Below are 16,176 nucleotides of genomic sequence, written 5' to 3'. Positions count from 1 at the left end.
TTTAATCACACTACTCTTTTGTTATATGCTATGAGTTTTAAACATTATATATTTCTTATATATATTGTGAAATGTATCACGGTAAAAAGAAGTAGCAAGTCCATTTCTACCGTTATAAAACTCGTAAATTACACATACTAGATGTAGGATCTCTATTGGCAAATCATCATCTTTCACATAAAGCCTAATTCAGCAAAGTAAATGGAACTAATTATCTTTCAAATATTAAATGGCAAGTCTTATAAATATTTTATTTCTAGTTTCTGTCAAAAGATAGCATTCAAAGAGATTTTTCAAAATAGTTTTTATTAATCAATAAAAACACTAAATTATCATACACAGCCATGATGACAAAGAAAAAAAAATCTCCTCAACCATAGATACTAGACCTAAATTCTAATCACTTAACATTAAACTAAAATGTATACATATTTTTTACATTTTAATGAATGCTATTTTGCAACTTTTTTAAGTCAACTATCCATATAACTAAACCAAGTTTTGATCGGAAGATGAAATGTTTTGAATAGCAACTCTATCTGATTATGTTTGGTTTACTTGAAAAAAATACTACGCCTCTATTTCTAGCTTCTTTCACTACTGAATCAACATATACATTTCTGATCTTGGAGATATGTCAGGATCAAATTCACACTTTCAAAATTATCATGTAAAATGCAAAACACATTTATTTCCGAGATAAAAGCCGTCAATGAACCAATTTTTTAATTATATCCATTAAATGTAAGTAGTTGCTCTCCATTCGGATTGTAGGGATTTAGATTGGATTTTTTTATTTCATGAACTATTTTTAACAAAAACTTGATTTATTTGTATATATTAAAATTATATATGCATTAATCATGTTGCAGGTTTAGAAGAGAGATTCACTGACTTATGATGTGAAATACATATACAGTTTAAACTTCTATAAATTAATAATGTTGGGATTACACCAAAACTATAATTTTTTTTATTAATTTATAGAGATATTAATTTATCGATATACTAATTGAATCAAAAATTCAATTTGGAACTATAAAATTATATTATTTTATAGAGATTTTTAGTGTATATTAATTTATAGAATATTAATTTAAAGAGGTTATATTATACTTAGATAATCTAAATAATGTATTTGTGTATAATATAAATGTTAGAAAAGATCATTTAAATATGGCCGATTTCTATTTTGGCACTAAGAGAGAATAAGGAAGCATTGTCGTGGATATAAGAAATTTAGTTGAATATATAGTTGATGAAAATAATTAAAAATTCTAAAAAAATGATATTTCCTTGTAAATAACTCAAATAAGGATTATGTTATGACAGTAGAAATTTCCTTAGTTCAGTGGTTTGACTAAGAGTTCATCAATGTTTCTATACCATAAAGTCTAAATGCGAAATTATGCAAATTAATGTATAAAATGTTTACAAAAGATCTGCAGCATATTTCACAGTAACATTTCTCAGTGATTCGTAATAACATAATTAAAAATAAGTATAGATGACGACAATAGTTATGTTTTCTATAGGTACGAGCCGGGCCTGCACCAAATAGGTAAAAACCTAACCACCGAAACTACCCCTGCTTACTTACCGAGTGATAACTGCCAAAATCAAGTAATAATCGCGAGGGTATAAAGGTAGTTTGGAGCTGGGCGGAGTCCTGATTACGGAAATAACCGAAACTACCCCTCCTCACCTATCGAGCGTAAATGCCAATCAAGTAATAGTCGAGGGTACAAATATAATTTATTAAATCAGGAAAAATTACAGTGTGAAGAATGTCTTCTTACTTTACCCGCCAATTGCATCTCTCTCTCTCTCTCTCTCTCTCTCTAAATCTCCCCTAATTTTTTTTTCTTTTCTCAATCTAGGGCTCAAAATCTCTCTTATGACTGATAGAACTTCCTTCAAATCCCCTCAAAGTCCACCGTTCATCCTCGCGACTTCCTCGAAATCCGGTATCTAGAAACCCTGATTTTCGAATCCAGCTCGATCCGAAGATGAGCAATCCCAGCAGCTCCGGATTGGGTTCAAGCTCGAGTTCGACTCAGTTCGGGATTGGTTTGGCTAATACGGCGCAGTCGGACGTTGCTTCTCACTTGCCGCTGCCTTCCCTACCCATATTCTGCGGCGCGGCTCAACCTGGCGAGCTCAAGCTCTTCGATGAGGTTGCCGAAGGTAGTAGTAGTGGCAACAGGTCGTTGAATCGCGCCGAGATTCTCTCGCAGTCCAGGAGAATCGCGAAGATGCTTGAAGAAACTGACGTTTCTTACCTGTAAGTGAATCTATCTCGTCTTCTTCCTCCAGACTCGAAAATCTGAAACTAGTTAGAGCGCTTTCTCGATTGGATTGGTGAAATCAAGTGCGATTTGGCTGGGAATCTTAGATATGGAAGTAATGATTCGTTGCTGATATTGTAAGTTGATTATTGTTGCTTTGATGATTAGATAAGTTTGCGTCTACAGGTTTTGGCAAATCGAGCAGTAACATTTGGTTATGTGCGGTTTAAACCCACGGCTAAACTTGATTTAAGTATCTCTGAGATTTAGATTGGGGTTCTTTCCTTCAAATGTGTGGTAGAGTAGTTGTATGGATAAATGATCTCTCTGAACTAGCGTAGCTTGGCTTATTTTAGGTTTGTGGAGAATTTTGCCAAGGTAAAGTTCTTTTCATGATTGTAGAGCTCACCAACTTATATCTCTGTGATTTAATTTTGCAGGGATCTTAGAAACGAGGCTCAGGAGCTCAATTGTAACTCTGAGGAGCCTTTTCAGTTATATGACCAAGTTCTACGATGCAATCCTGGAGCATTTGAGTATGCTATCCCTGGTAAATGAAATCTTCTCATTTTTTCCCTTTTTTGTCTGAATTGTAGGGTGTTACAGATTTTGAGAAAAAATATTGAGAAACATTTGGGAAAGAAACCTTTTAAGTTTTAGAATTTTCAGTCCGCACTTAAGATACCTTTAATGCTTGATGCTAGCAGTATCTTCCTTCCTTTCTCACCCCATTCAGCTGGTAGTGAACCTCTATGCTATGCTTAACTTGTACTGAGCTTTAATAGTTGTTTGGTTGCTCTGGGAAAACTTGTTATTGCGCCAGTGTTTGATAGAATTAATATGTTTTTTTTTATTATTTACTAGAACTTTCAAGTTTATCAGGTCCGACCTGTGATCCAGTCTGTACCAATGAAGAGACTCAACAGAGAACTTCCGAGCCAAGTGTTCGTGTCAAGATTCAACGACAGGCAGATCATCATTTAGCTAGGAGTATCCAGCCTGAACCAGTGAAAAGGGTATTACGATCAAATCATGTTGAAAATCATAGTTGGCATCCTGAACCTTTGATAATCCAGTCACCACGAGATGATATTGCAACTCATGACTCTCGACCTGAAACGATCACCATGAATGTAAGATCGTCATCACAATCTTCCTCTATAGTGGGTTTCTTCTGTGCCGTGGACATAACTGGATTAACTTGCAGGATTCTGCTTCCAAAAAGTCAACGGGCAAGAAGAAACGTAAAGATGGCGCTGGCCCTGGCGCGTCTTCAGTTCAGCCAGATTCATCTGTGCTTCAAGGTCTGTCTGTCCCTTTTTCCTTGTTTTCTTTTGCAGTTACCCCTACCAACTAAATAATAATAGTTTTCTAATGCTTGTTTAGAGTCCATCGTAAATAGCTTTTGTGAGATGCTGGAGGACTTCTGTGGCAAAGCTGAAGTCCCTGGTGATGATAGGAATGAAGCAGAGTGGTCGTCAATGCCTGTTGATGAAGTTCGTGTTCTTGTAACTGAATTGATGACTATAAGGTCTAAAATGCTTTTGCATATGGTACCTGTTGATATTCTATCGAGGTTATTGCACACTCTGGATCATCAGATACATAGGGCCGAAGGCTTGTCCATTAATAGTGAGCATGTGAGTAATTTTCTGTTTGGATCTCTCTATAGGCGCCTCTCATGCTTTACATGGGATCGATTTCATGTTGCGCTCGACGCATGGACTATTTTATCGAACAATTTAGCTTTTCAATCAAAGTTGTTCTTTCTGTGTTTGAAGTATATTTTCTTGGACTTGCAAGAATGCATTAATGTTTAGCTCTTTTTCATGTGTTAAGTTATCACGTTTAGTCTTATGAAAGTGGCAAATATGTATTTTTCTTTTTAGCTAACATTTCCTGGTGCAAAAACATTTCAGTCGGATTCAGATTCATTGGCGTTGGTTCTTGGTGCCCTTGAGTCGATCCATGCATCGCTTGCAGTGATGGCCAACAGTGATATGCCAAAGCAGCTCTACAAGGAAGAGGTGATTGCTTCTTAAGTGTTTTTTCCCGGGAATCTGTTTATCCTTATGCTTCTCTGGACACTGCCACGTTTCACCATTTAAGTGACTCAATTTCTATTTCTGTATTTTTTCAATCAGGTGATTGAGAGAATTCTGGAGTTTTCTAGGCATCAAATGATGGCTGTTATGTCTGCTTATGATCCATCATACCGCAGCGCAAGTAAACCCACAGATAATGTGGCATTTGAAGGTTGTTTTCCGAATTACTTTGGAAGTTGGATTTTCTGTGCTTATACTGTTCGAATGCATGGCATGTCATTCACAATATCTGAAACTTTAGTATCATCCTGGTTTGTTAGCATAAAGATTGTCCATTGCGACTGGACAGGTTATTCTAATTACACAATCTTGACATAGAAGTATATGCCACATGCTTTTCTAGGGGATGATGATGATGATCTTGATCCTGACATGGGCTCAGCCAGTAAAAGGCGGCGCACAGGAAAAAGTGGCAAAGTGAAGAAGTCGGCAGTGAACAGGTTTACTGATTAATACCCCACCTTTTTTTTGTATGTTAGTTGCACGCATGTTCACATCTGATATCTTTGTTTCGTAGGATCTCTGGAACAGTTAATACTGCACTACAGAAACTTTGCACTATTCTTGGCTTACTCAAGGAGCTGTTGTTGGTAGAAAGGTTGTCTGACAGTTGCATTTTACAACTGTTGAAGACGAGTGTGACAACATTTATGGTGGAAAATATCCAACTTCTGCAGCTTAAAGCAATTAGCTTAATCGGTGGTGTAAGACTTTCCACGTACTCCACATCTTTGCTGTGTATTTTGTTTTAAAAGATCGGCGTCTTCACGTCAGGAATGGTCTTTGAATGTTGTTAAATGTCAACTTTAATGCAGATATATAATTCATATCCTCAACACCGAACATATGTGATAGATGAGTTATCTCAATTGCTCTGGAAGCTACCTTCCTCAAAACGAGTGTTGAGAGCCTATCATCTCCCTGATGAAGAACAAAAGCAGATTCAAATGGTCACTGCTTTGCTCATTCAGTTGGTTCACAACAGCACAAGCCTTCCTGAAACCCTGAGACAGGCTTCCAGTGCAAACGCCATACTGGAGACTCCAGTTGATGTTGGCTACCTAACTAAATGTCATGAGGCGGCTACAGAAACATGTTGCCTTTTCTGGACTCGTGTCCTTGGACGACTTGCCAGTTTGAAGGCTCAGGATGCTTCTGAGATAAAAGTGATGACTGAGAACATTGTTAATGATCTACTGACTGCATTGAATCTTCCTGAATATCCATCAGTTTCTCTTATTCTTGAGGTAAATATATTGTGTTACTTTGTTTGCTTTAGTTAGTCGGTGCATATTTTCACTCTGACAGGTAAACTCTTGCAGGTTCTCTGTGTCATACTGCTGCACAATGCAGGGTTGAAATCAAAAGATGTCTCTGCCCGGTCAATGGCCATTGACTTACTAGGTATAATTGCTACCAGGTTGAAACAAGATGCTGTCCTCTGCAGTGAAGACAGATTTTGGACATTACTAGAATCAGAAAGTGAAGGTAGAGTTGACCAAGTTGGCACAAAAGATTGCGCTCTTTGTTTAGGTAAAAGGGCTGGGAATTTATTGGTCTGTCAAATTTGTCCAAGGCGGTTTCATGCTGGCTGTCTGGGTTTAAAGGAAGTAGACATTCCAAGTCGAAATTGGCACTGTCCGTTTTGCATATGCAAGAGACAACTTCTTGTACTGCAGTCTTACTGTAAGGCGGACACCAAGAGTGGTAAGGTTGAGTCAGAAGAAGATCCAAATATGATTACACAGACAGAAGTTGCGCAACAGATGCTCCTGAATTATCTTCAGGATGCTGGATCTGCTGATGATGCGCATACTTTCATTTGCTGGTTTGTTCCTGACTCCTTTCACACTGATTTTGCAATATAGGTGGGTCTTATATGGAAGGAACTTTGTGCAGGTTTCATCTGTGCCTTTCGTATAAAGATGTTCCAAAATCTCATGAAAAAATCAAATATTACATTGCTAGACTGAAAGCAAAGTCAATAATCCGTAACTCTGGAGCAACTACGTCGTTCTTGACAAGAGATGCTATTAAGAAGATTACTTTAGCTCTTGGACGAAATAGTTCCTTTTCCAGAGGATTTGATAAAATTCTACACATGCTCCTGGTTAGTGAAAGGTTTTATATGCATTTTTTATTTATTCGAGTTTCCGTCGTTTTCTAACTGTGTTTTTTTTTCAGGCTAGTTTAAGAGAGAACTCTCCCATTATTAGGGCTAAAGCTATGCGAGCAGTAAGTGAGCAAAGTGTTATTACACATAATCATTACTGTTTGTGGGTAAAATCAGAATACAGATATGCTATTCTAGCGATGATAATACATTCTGGTATTGATCATAACAGGTTAGTACAATTGTTGAAGCTGATCCAGAGGTACTGTGCGATAAGCGTGTTCAGTTGGCTGTTGAAGGAAGGTTTTGTGATTCTGCTATATCTGTTAGAGAAGCAGCACTTGAACTTGTTGGTAGGCACATTGCATCACATCCTGATGTTGGTTCAAAGGTAAATTGACCTTTTCCCATATCATTATTGTCATATCACATTACCCTACTCACGCTGTTTCTTCGCTGAACCAAGGAATATATTTTTGCAGTATTTTGAGAAGGTCGCTGAGAGGATTAAGGATACTGGAGTGAGTGTTCGAAAACGAGCCATAAAGATCATACGTGACATGTGTACTTCAAATCCCAACTTCTCTGAATTTACAAGTGCATGCGCCGAGATATTATCTCGAATCAGTGATGATGAGTCTAGCATCCAGGTAATCTTCGTACTCAATATGCATTGCTCTTTGTTCTGTCTTATGCTTAAATACACGATCTATAATAGATATTTTCTCAACTCGTAGGATCTTGTGTGCAAAACTTTCTATGAATTCTGGTTTGAGGAACCTCCAGGGCATCATACTCAATTTGCTAGTGATGCTAGCTCCATTCCAGTGGAAGTGGAAAAGAAAACTAAGCAAATGGTTGGGTTGTTAAGGACGACTCCAAATCACCAGCTTCTTGTAACAATTATTAAGCGTGCCCTGGCCCTTGATTTTTTCCCTCAAGCAACTAAAGCTGCTGGTATCAACCCAGTTGCCCTTGCATCAGTGCGCAGGCGCTGTGAACTGATGTGCAAATGCTTACTGGAAAAAATATTGCAGGTCAACATTAATGCTTTGTGTCTGTGCATTGATTGGTTAGTCGAATACCAATATATACCATCCTTTGTTCCGTCAGGTAGAAGAAATGAGCCGTGAAGAAGGAGAGGTGCAAGTGCTTCCTTATGTTCTTCTTTTGCATGCTTTCTGTCTGGTGGATCCTGGGCTGTGTACACCGTCTTCAGACCCTACTAAATTTGTTATCACCCTACAACCGTATCTGAAGAGTCAGGTTATATATAGCCAATCTGCTCAAGATTCTGTTAAGTTTTGTAAAGGAATAATTTTTTAGGAGCTACGCTTGTTTCCTTTGAAAAATTGTGGTACTAATGCGGAGAAGAAATTATCTGAGTGAGAGGTGTGTTCGCAATAGTGTCTCAAACTTTTCAGTGTTGCTAACCTCCATTCGTCCTGTATTTGTTGCAGGTTGATAGTAGAATAGGAGCACAATTACTAGAGAGTATTATTTTTATAATCGATTCTGTCCTGCCCTTGATCCGCAAGCTGCCTCTTAGTGTCACTGAAGACCTGGAGCAAGACCTAAAGCATATGATTGTTCGGCATTCATTTCTAACCGTTGTTCATGCTTGCGTTAGGTACCATATATATTACTTATCTACCATCATTCATTGCTCTATACAGCGTCTTATCTTTCGCATGCGTTTTTTTGGATGATCACATGTCTTGATGGAAGATGCAGTCAAGAAACATCACTCATCCTTTTTTATTAGACTGCCTTTTATTTGATTAGTGCAACCCTTCAAATTTTCAGGTGTCTCTGTTCTGTGAGTAAATTGATGGGTAAAGGTGTTAGCGTAGTCGAGCATCTTCTTCAGTTCTTTTTTAAGCGGTTGGAATCCCAAGGGGCTGATAACAACCAGGTGGGTTTTCTTTGAAATGATCAAGCATCAGAAATTTTGTTGTTGTTTATCTTTAAGTAAATACACAACTGTCATTTTCCTCGTACTTATAAGATCACTTATTCCCTACTAACACTGCTCTCTGGTGTGGTTTTACTGCTTACTGATAGTAATATTCAGTGTCGCATATATTTCACTTGAGAGTGAGTGTTGAACGAGTTCAGATATCTGTTATTCCTTACAAGATGTGATATCTGTTATTCCTTACAAGATGTATCTAGCAACGGATTATCCTGAAGCTAGTATTTTAACAATTTCTTGTCTATTTCAGATTGCTGGGCGGTCCCTTTTTTGTCTTGGGTTACTTATTCGCCATGGTAACTCTCTTATTAGCACCTCAGGTAGTAGGAGTTTCAATCTCTCTGGCTGTCTCAATTTATTCAAACGACACCTCCGCATGGAAGATTTTGCTTTGAAAGTCAGGTCCCTGCAGGTACAGTACAGACAGTGCTAGTCTGTTGCACATTCTCAGTATTTTATTTTGCTAGAATAATGGTGACCTCAAACTTCCTGCAGGCTTTAGGTTTCATTCTAATTGCACGGCCTGAATACATGTTGGAAGAAGACATTGGAAAGATAATCGAGAATACATTATCAGATGGAGCAAACGGACGTATGAAGGTAAACGTGGTCCATATATTTGCGTTTGTCTACATGTTTTGTTCTACGCTTGCATATGGTTACATCTTTTTTTGATGCTCATGATCCAGATGCAAGGATTACAGAACATGTATGATTACCTTATCGATGCGGAAAAACAATTGGGATCAGATAAACCTGTTGATATCACGGTTAACCCAGTTGAGCAAGGTGGACATACTGTACCCGTGGCCGCTGGTGCAGGTGACACCAACATTTGCGGAGGTATTGTGCAGTTGTATTGGGATAAGATATTAGGTAGATGCTTGGACTGTGATGATCAAATTCGCCAGATTGCTCTCAAGGTTTGCCTTTTTTACATTAGATAATATTTGCTTGTGTCTTAGCTATTGTGTGAACTAATGAGATATATATGTCCCGCAGATAGTGGAAGTCGTGCTACGTCAAGGTCTTGTTCATCCTATTACATGTGTTCCTTATTTGATTGCCCTCGAGACAGATCCGCTCGAGGCCAACCAAAAGCTGGCCCATCATTTACTAATGAATATGCATGAGAAGTAATCCTCTGACTAGATTTTACAATTTTTTACATTTTTCGTTCATCAAGTGTTGGCGCACTAACACCTCTAGACATTTCCATCAGGTATCCGGCTTTTTTCGAAAGCCGTCTCGGTGACGGACTTCAAATGTCATTTATATTCATGCAATCCATCAGCCAGGTCTATTCAGAATCAAATCAAAATCCTCAGCAGAAGGGTTCGGGGAAGAATGATCATACTAGTAGCTCTCTCACACAAGCTAGACTTGGAGTCTCCAGGATCTACAAGCTCATCCGTGGAAACCGGATTTCTCGAAACAAATTTATGACTTCTATTGTTCGCAAGTTTGATAATCCAACCTGGAGCGGCTCAGTTATATCCTTCCTGATGTAAGTATACGCTGCTATGAAAAACTTCACCGTCTCTCTGTGGTAAATAAACACTAAAATTGTCTGTCTCTCTATACAGGTATTGCACTGAAACCCTTGCTTTACTTCCATTCACAACACCTGATGAGCCGCTCTATCTCGTGTATTCCATAAACCGAGTTATACAAGTCCGGGCTGGTGCAATCGAGTCAAATTTGAAGGCTCTGTTACATAAAGATACCGCAAAGACTCAGCGTGGAAATGGAACGTACCAACAAGATTCGACTCCTGCAAATATTCACATGATGGATCTGAACACAAGAATTGAAGAAGAACATACGCATTGGAATCCCTATGGCCATTCGACGCCAATCGATCTTAATGGAGTAGTAGTGTACCAAGATCCCAGGGATCAGTTTACTTCGTATCAAACCCACTATGGCGAAGCAAATGTGCACAAGATGACCTCATCTGATCCTCCTGAATTATCCACCGATGATTTGCAGAAAATTAAGGTAGCCTTCATATCTCTTTCGCTATTGATGCTTAGAGTGCTAAAAAATTCGGGTTCTTTTTGTTTGAATTTTACATATGGCGTTTTGTTCTAATGCAAGTCTTTCTTTTGGTGCACTTTCAGGTTGATTGCTTATCAGCTATCGCTTTACAACTACTTTTAAAGCTTAAGAGATACTTAAAAGTCACGTACAGCTTAAATGATGAACGATGCCAAGTACGATTCTTGTCTTTCCACTACTTTTTAGATTTATGTCTCTTTTCTTCTTTAACTTATTCAACGAAAACATGATTGTGTTTGGAAAATATATATCTCAGGCCTATTCTCCAACGGAACCATTGAAGCCAGGAGATCCTCTGTCCAGACAAAATGTTGCCCTTGACCTCAGCGATACTCGCACTGACTTACCTTCAACCTATCAAGACTTGGTTCTGAGATATCAGGTTAAAACCCTAATAAATTTTTATATTCATGTCTAAAAATCTATATCCATAAATAACCATATCCGTTAATATGTTCTCTCTTTGCAGGAGTTTAAGAACGCGATGAGAGAAGATACACTTGACTACACCATTTACTCATCAAACGTCAAGAGGAAACGCCCAACGCCAAGAAAAAGCTCAAGATCTGCAAAAAAAGCAGTGGCCTACAATGAGGATGATGATGACGAGGATGATGATGATGACAGAGGTTGGAATGGAGGAGGAGGAAGGGGTATGACTGCTCGGAGACTAAATTACAGCACCAGAAATAGCAACAGAAGGTAAAAGTCAGATGGCACTTTTGCTCATGTCATAGATTACTGTGTACATAAAGCAGCAAACAAAAAGAAAATTCAAAACCGCTGCTTTTTTTTAGGATATCTTAACCAATGTACAGTATGGTTTAGGAAGACCACGAACGAATTGGAACCGTTATATATAACCTTTTGTTAGAATGAAAAGAAGAAAAAAAAATCTAAGCAGAGAAGAAGACCAGAATTGGGCAGGAATGGATCTTTTGATCTTTGGTTGGTATTCATTCACTTGTTGCTATTGTTTTGGTCACACACACTGGTCTTTTTTTATTCCTCACAATTTTTAGGATGCCCACCCCATGTATTGTTTTTATAAAATTTCTGTTTGTTATTATTTGAGGACTCTATTGAGATACTTCTACTACAAATTGAGGTGTTACAAACTTACAATATCTGTTGGTGGAGTTTTTGAGATGTGTAGTTGGTGAAGAAAACATGGTTTTTGTGAGAAAAAGGTTAAAAGGTAGGCCATGTTTGTAACTAATCGACCTGCAACCATTTTTCATCATTTTGCGACTTTATTGCAACAATCAATCTGAGCTTGCAAAAATTAAAAGGATTAATCGCTTAGTGATCTGAATTAACGACTTGAAGTTAATTAATAACCACTCGCACATAAATTGTGACTTGTGATAGCAGTTGCAAGGTCCCCAGTGACTGTCAATTGAACAGGGTCGAGATAGTTTATAAGAAAAAGCATTTACAACCAGGAGTTACACTGATTTATTACACTGATGTAATCAATGTGGCAAGTAAGGATTGGTGAATGTTTATATAAGCGTACGCAAATGAATATTTTTGGAGACTTTATTTTTAAAAACTACAATATTGTGACAGTTCTAAAGAAAGAACCAAAACCAACGCAAGTGTAACCAAAAACTAGAGAAATTGATAATTGAAATCGCTCAGGTAAGAGCCAGTTTCACTACAAGAAGATGAACCGCAGCATCTGATCTTCTTGTGTTGCGGTATGTGAAACTTGGGATCTCTTGGCGCAGTTGGATGTTTGTTCGACCTGTTGAATGGTAAAAAAGGAAGACAACAATAAGCAAAAACTGTATCAGCTTATGACAGACAAAAAGTCTCTCTACAACTATCCGTAAAGAGAATTGTCTCTCTATCTTTCTGTGATGTATATGCAAGAAGGGAATTTGAAGAGCACAGTATTCATCTACCTTCTGGGAATGAATGGTCGATCAAAGTATGGCATTGGTTGCGCCTTTGGGACCAATTCTTTCCTCAGCCGTCTTATCTCTTCTTCCTCCGCCAGCTGGAAAAAAAAAATAGGATTATCGAAATCAACTCAAGAAAGACACTCCTCTTATATTGGATATGGCCACATCAGTCCCCAACAAAAAAATTTACCTTCTGTTCTTTCTCTCTTTCCATTTTGTATTGCTCGATGAAACTCATCTTCACTGCAACCTAGAACAGCATATTCACACTTTAACATGGAGAAGTTTATTGAAATGATGCAAACAACTTAAGGATGATAAGAAAGCAAATATGCCCACAATGAAATGACATTATCAACATTTACGGTATCTTGAAAAAGTGAGGGAACAACTCTCTATGGTGTTGTGTTCAAACCCCACAAAATGTAGATTTAATCAATGCGAGGTTTACCTGCTGATCAAATTCTGCGCGTTCTACTGCCCGGACATCTGAGTGGAGCGTCAAGTCAACTGGTATTGTAATATCTTTCACATGGGGCTTAACCAGACACTGCAACAGCAAACAACAACATTAGAATGTTTTTGACCTCTTCATACTTAACAATACATCATCTGCTTTCACTTCACAATTAAGCTCGCCTAACTCTTCATATTCAACTACACAATTTTAAATCTGGATTCTTTGAGTGGCAAGATCCACAAAAGAACACTTCTAGTTTGGCCTCTAAAACAATACAAATTACCATGTTACTGGTTCTCACTAGAGCTTGCTAGATCTTACCTCAGGTTCATCAGTTGTCCATGGAAGACCTTGAGCAATGGGGATTCTCATCTTTTCTTCCACCATTGTTATCTCTTGGAGCTTCTTGGCAAACTCTTCCTCTTTCACCTTACCTCTTTGCTGCGGATAAACAAAACAGTCAAAAGATTCAGTTTCTACCATGAATCCAGAAACTTGCAATATTTATAAATCTAAGAAGCTCATACCTCAGTTCTAAGTTTGAAAGGCTTCAATGAAGTAACCTTAACCTGCTTCTTCTTCGATTTTCTGCTTCCCATTGTAGTCGACGAGTCCAAGCTCTGCCACACACACACACACAAAAAAATATCAAATGGACGTCAATTGTCACTACTCGTAAGCTTTATTGGCATATATACACAATTCAAGACGCATACATTTCTTCTGCTTCTCCTCCCAGCATTTGACATCCCACTCAAAACACTGAAACATCACCACCAGATCAAACAAGTCAGAACGTGAAGATATCATAAAACTAAGTCACCAACGAGCTAACCAACCTGTTGTGGCTGCTGTCCCAGGACGACGAGACCGAGGCTTTGGGATCTAAACCAAGACTCTTAGCAGTCAAAACCAGTTCATTTGGACAAAACGAAGAACTCCACGTGTGGTGTGCCTCTTTCTCTCCCTCCCACAACTTAGATTGCTGTCTCACATCCCCAACGGTTTGCTCCTCTTCTTCCTTGTTGGCACTGAAGCAAGTGAGTTTCTCAAACGCTTCAACGAGATTCATCACTTTACCAGATTCAGGCACGCTCCTCCGCGACTCCTCCACGACTTTACCCCTCGTCCTCTTCAAAGCGCCTATCATCTCCGGCTCCAGCGATTCCTCTCCACCTTCTACCTCTTCAAGATTACATCCTTCCTCCTTCTCCTCGGACTCGCTTCGTTTCTTGAGAAACTCCTCCTGAGAAGCACGCAGCGTCTCGTACGCGACGCAAACGCACTTCGCGCTCCCTTTCTTCCTCTCCCCGCATCTGCAATCGATCTCGGGAACGGTGGTAGTAGTCCCCGCGGCAGGCGGCGACGGATCCTTCTTCCCTTTCCTCGAGTTCTTCTTCGCCACCACGACGAACCTCCTCTCCCTGATCCGATTCCGCGGCGAGAAAACCGCCTGGCTAGGTTTCGGATTCGGATTCGGACTCGGATTCGGACTCTGATTCTGATTCTTCTGCGCCGATCGCTTCGGATTAGCGGATTTCACGATCGGCGATGATGATGAGGATTTCGCGAGGGGGGACTTAGCGAGAGAGACGTTAGGGTTCGCGTTCTCCAGATGAGACGACTTGCTCCGATCCTTAACCGGAGTCCCCGGTTTAACATTCTTCGAAATCAGCGATTCCATGGGAGATGATAAGTGCAGATCTGGAATAAAAAAAAAGAGCGATGATCTGATTAATTAGAGTTTTGTGTTGGTAATGGAGTGTGTAGAAGAAGAAAGATAGATTGATAGATAGATCGGGGGAAAATAATGTGACCGTTGCGGCGCTCTTTTGGACGCTCTTGATAACGGCTAGTCTTCTCTTGTTGCTGTTTTTTAAAATATAAGTTTATAGAAATAAATAATTTATTTCTATAATCTTTAATAATGTTATGATAATGATGAGTTTTAATGCCACGTCATTTCAAAATTTCCAGCAAATAGTTTACTGGGTGTAATATTAGCCGTCGGATCACACTTTTGGTGTAAATGCAAGTGGATGTACCAAAACCATGTGTTGTGCGGTTTAATGGCGTGGAAAGCAAAGAGTAGACTGGTGTGGGAAGGTTTTTTTTTTTTTGTAACAACCATCGTGTGGGAAGGTTTCCCTACGTTGGATCACAGCCAGTAGCGGAGGCATGATTTTTTCCCCGCAGGGGTCAAATTTAACAACAACTACATTTTATGGGAGTCAATTAGTAAATTTTTTGATACTATCTGATTTTAGCAGTGGATTTTAGAAAGAAAATACATGTGAATTTCCATTATTAAAAGAAAAGTATTATTAAAAGAAAAGTATCCATTCAAAAACACCCCTAAGGTTTTTAACTTATTTACACTTCTATGCCATTGAGAATTAAATTAAACTACATATTTTAATGATTGTCTTTTCCAGTTAAATTAATGAGTTTTCCTTAATTAAATTTAAATTTAATGTCATTAAATGAACCTACTTATTTTAATGTTTGTCTTTTCCAGTTAAATTAATGAGTTTTCCTTAATTAAATTTAAATTTAATGTCATTAAATGAACCTACTTATTTTAATGTTTGTCTTTTCCAGTTAAATTAATGAGTTTTCCTTAATTAAATTTAAATTTAATGTCATTAAATGAACCTACTTATTTTAATGTTTGTCTTTTCCAGTTAAATTAATGAGTTTTCCTTAATTAAATTTAAATTTAATGTCATTAAATGAACCTACTTATTTTAATGTTTGTCTTTTCCAGTTAAATTAATGAGTTTTCCTTAATTAAATTTAAATTTAATGTCATTAAATGAACCTACTTATTTTAATGTTTGTCTTTTCCAGTTAAATTAATGAGTTTTACTTAATCAAATTTAAACTTAATGTCATTAAATGAACCTAAAAATACATCATATTTAACGTAGCTTATTACGGACGAGTACAACCCAATAATGAACTTGAATTTTATTTTTACGAAAACGTGAATCACTTGACTTATGTAATATTTAAAATATATTAACTACAATATAACAAATACATATAACCTACCTACAGTTTAGTTTGAAATGATCATGCTCAAGTTTTATATAGTCAACTTACATCATGCATCGATCGATGTACAATATTCAAACCCCCTATTGCTTTCGTTTTCCTTATAGGATGTATCAACAAACCAATCATCTCATTGATTTTCAAAGCTTTATAAAAAAACAAATCAATAAATACAAACTCAAAATCCAATATCTTCTATTAATCAAA

General features: G+C 37.9%; 2 protein-coding genes across 4 annotated transcripts; one reads left to right on the top strand and one right to left on the bottom strand.

The window, feature by feature from the left end:
- Nucleotides 1–1,839: 1,839 nt before the first annotated feature.
- On the top strand, nucleotides 1,840–11,443 carry LOC106327020 (nipped-B-like protein). Of its 2 annotated transcripts, none has more exons than XM_013765018.1 (28): nucleotides 1,840–2,284; nucleotides 2,729–2,838; nucleotides 3,153–3,421; nucleotides 3,496–3,592; nucleotides 3,675–3,928; nucleotides 4,208–4,315; nucleotides 4,433–4,544; nucleotides 4,737–4,833; nucleotides 4,911–5,097; nucleotides 5,209–5,640; nucleotides 5,716–6,221; nucleotides 6,293–6,503; nucleotides 6,578–6,628; nucleotides 6,739–6,897; nucleotides 6,989–7,156; nucleotides 7,244–7,543; nucleotides 7,620–7,772; nucleotides 7,967–8,136; nucleotides 8,313–8,421; nucleotides 8,732–8,893; nucleotides 8,977–9,081; nucleotides 9,171–9,404; nucleotides 9,484–9,617; nucleotides 9,704–9,988; nucleotides 10,068–10,482; nucleotides 10,605–10,697; nucleotides 10,799–10,924; nucleotides 11,012–11,443. In XM_013765018.1, exons 1-28 carry the CDS (start codon nucleotides 2,010–2,012, stop codon nucleotides 11,246–11,248), a joined length of 5,559 nt encoding a protein of 1,852 aa, XP_013620472.1. In that variant the 5' UTR covers nucleotides 1,840–2,009; the 3' UTR covers nucleotides 11,249–11,443. The 2 variants fall into 2 exon arrangements, with proteins under 2 accessions (XP_013620472.1, XP_013620473.1); XM_013765019.1 differs by having other exon boundaries at nucleotides 2,010–2,284; nucleotides 3,171–3,421; nucleotides 11,012–11,248.
- Nucleotides 11,444–12,029: 586 nt separating this feature from the next.
- On the bottom strand, nucleotides 12,030–14,774 carry LOC106324906. Of its 2 annotated transcripts, XM_013762910.1 has the most exons (9): nucleotides 14,730–14,774; nucleotides 13,752–14,616; nucleotides 13,629–13,674; nucleotides 13,440–13,532; nucleotides 13,234–13,353; nucleotides 12,904–13,002; nucleotides 12,643–12,702; nucleotides 12,453–12,547; nucleotides 12,030–12,292 (listed from the first exon to the last, which is right to left on the bottom strand). In XM_013762910.1, the coding sequence occupies exons 2-9, from the start codon at nucleotides 14,594–14,596 to the stop codon at nucleotides 12,157–12,159; spliced, it is 1,494 nt and encodes a 497-aa protein (XP_013618364.1). In that variant the 5' UTR covers nucleotides 14,597–14,616; nucleotides 14,730–14,774; the 3' UTR covers nucleotides 12,030–12,156. The 2 variants fall into 2 exon arrangements, with proteins under 2 accessions (XP_013618364.1, XP_013618365.1); XM_013762911.1 differs by lacking the exon at nucleotides 14,730–14,774 and having other exon boundaries at nucleotides 12,040–12,292; nucleotides 12,643–12,721; nucleotides 13,752–14,723.
- Between the last annotated feature and the right edge of the window lie 1,402 nt (nucleotides 14,775–16,176).

This window comes from Brassica oleracea, chromosome C2, assembly GCF_000695525.1.
Source record: "Brassica oleracea var. oleracea cultivar TO1000 chromosome C2, BOL, whole genome shotgun sequence".
Taxonomy (NCBI): domain Eukaryota; kingdom Viridiplantae; phylum Streptophyta; class Magnoliopsida; order Brassicales; family Brassicaceae; genus Brassica; species Brassica oleracea.
This window is presented reverse-complemented; position numbering and strand designations above follow the sequence as displayed.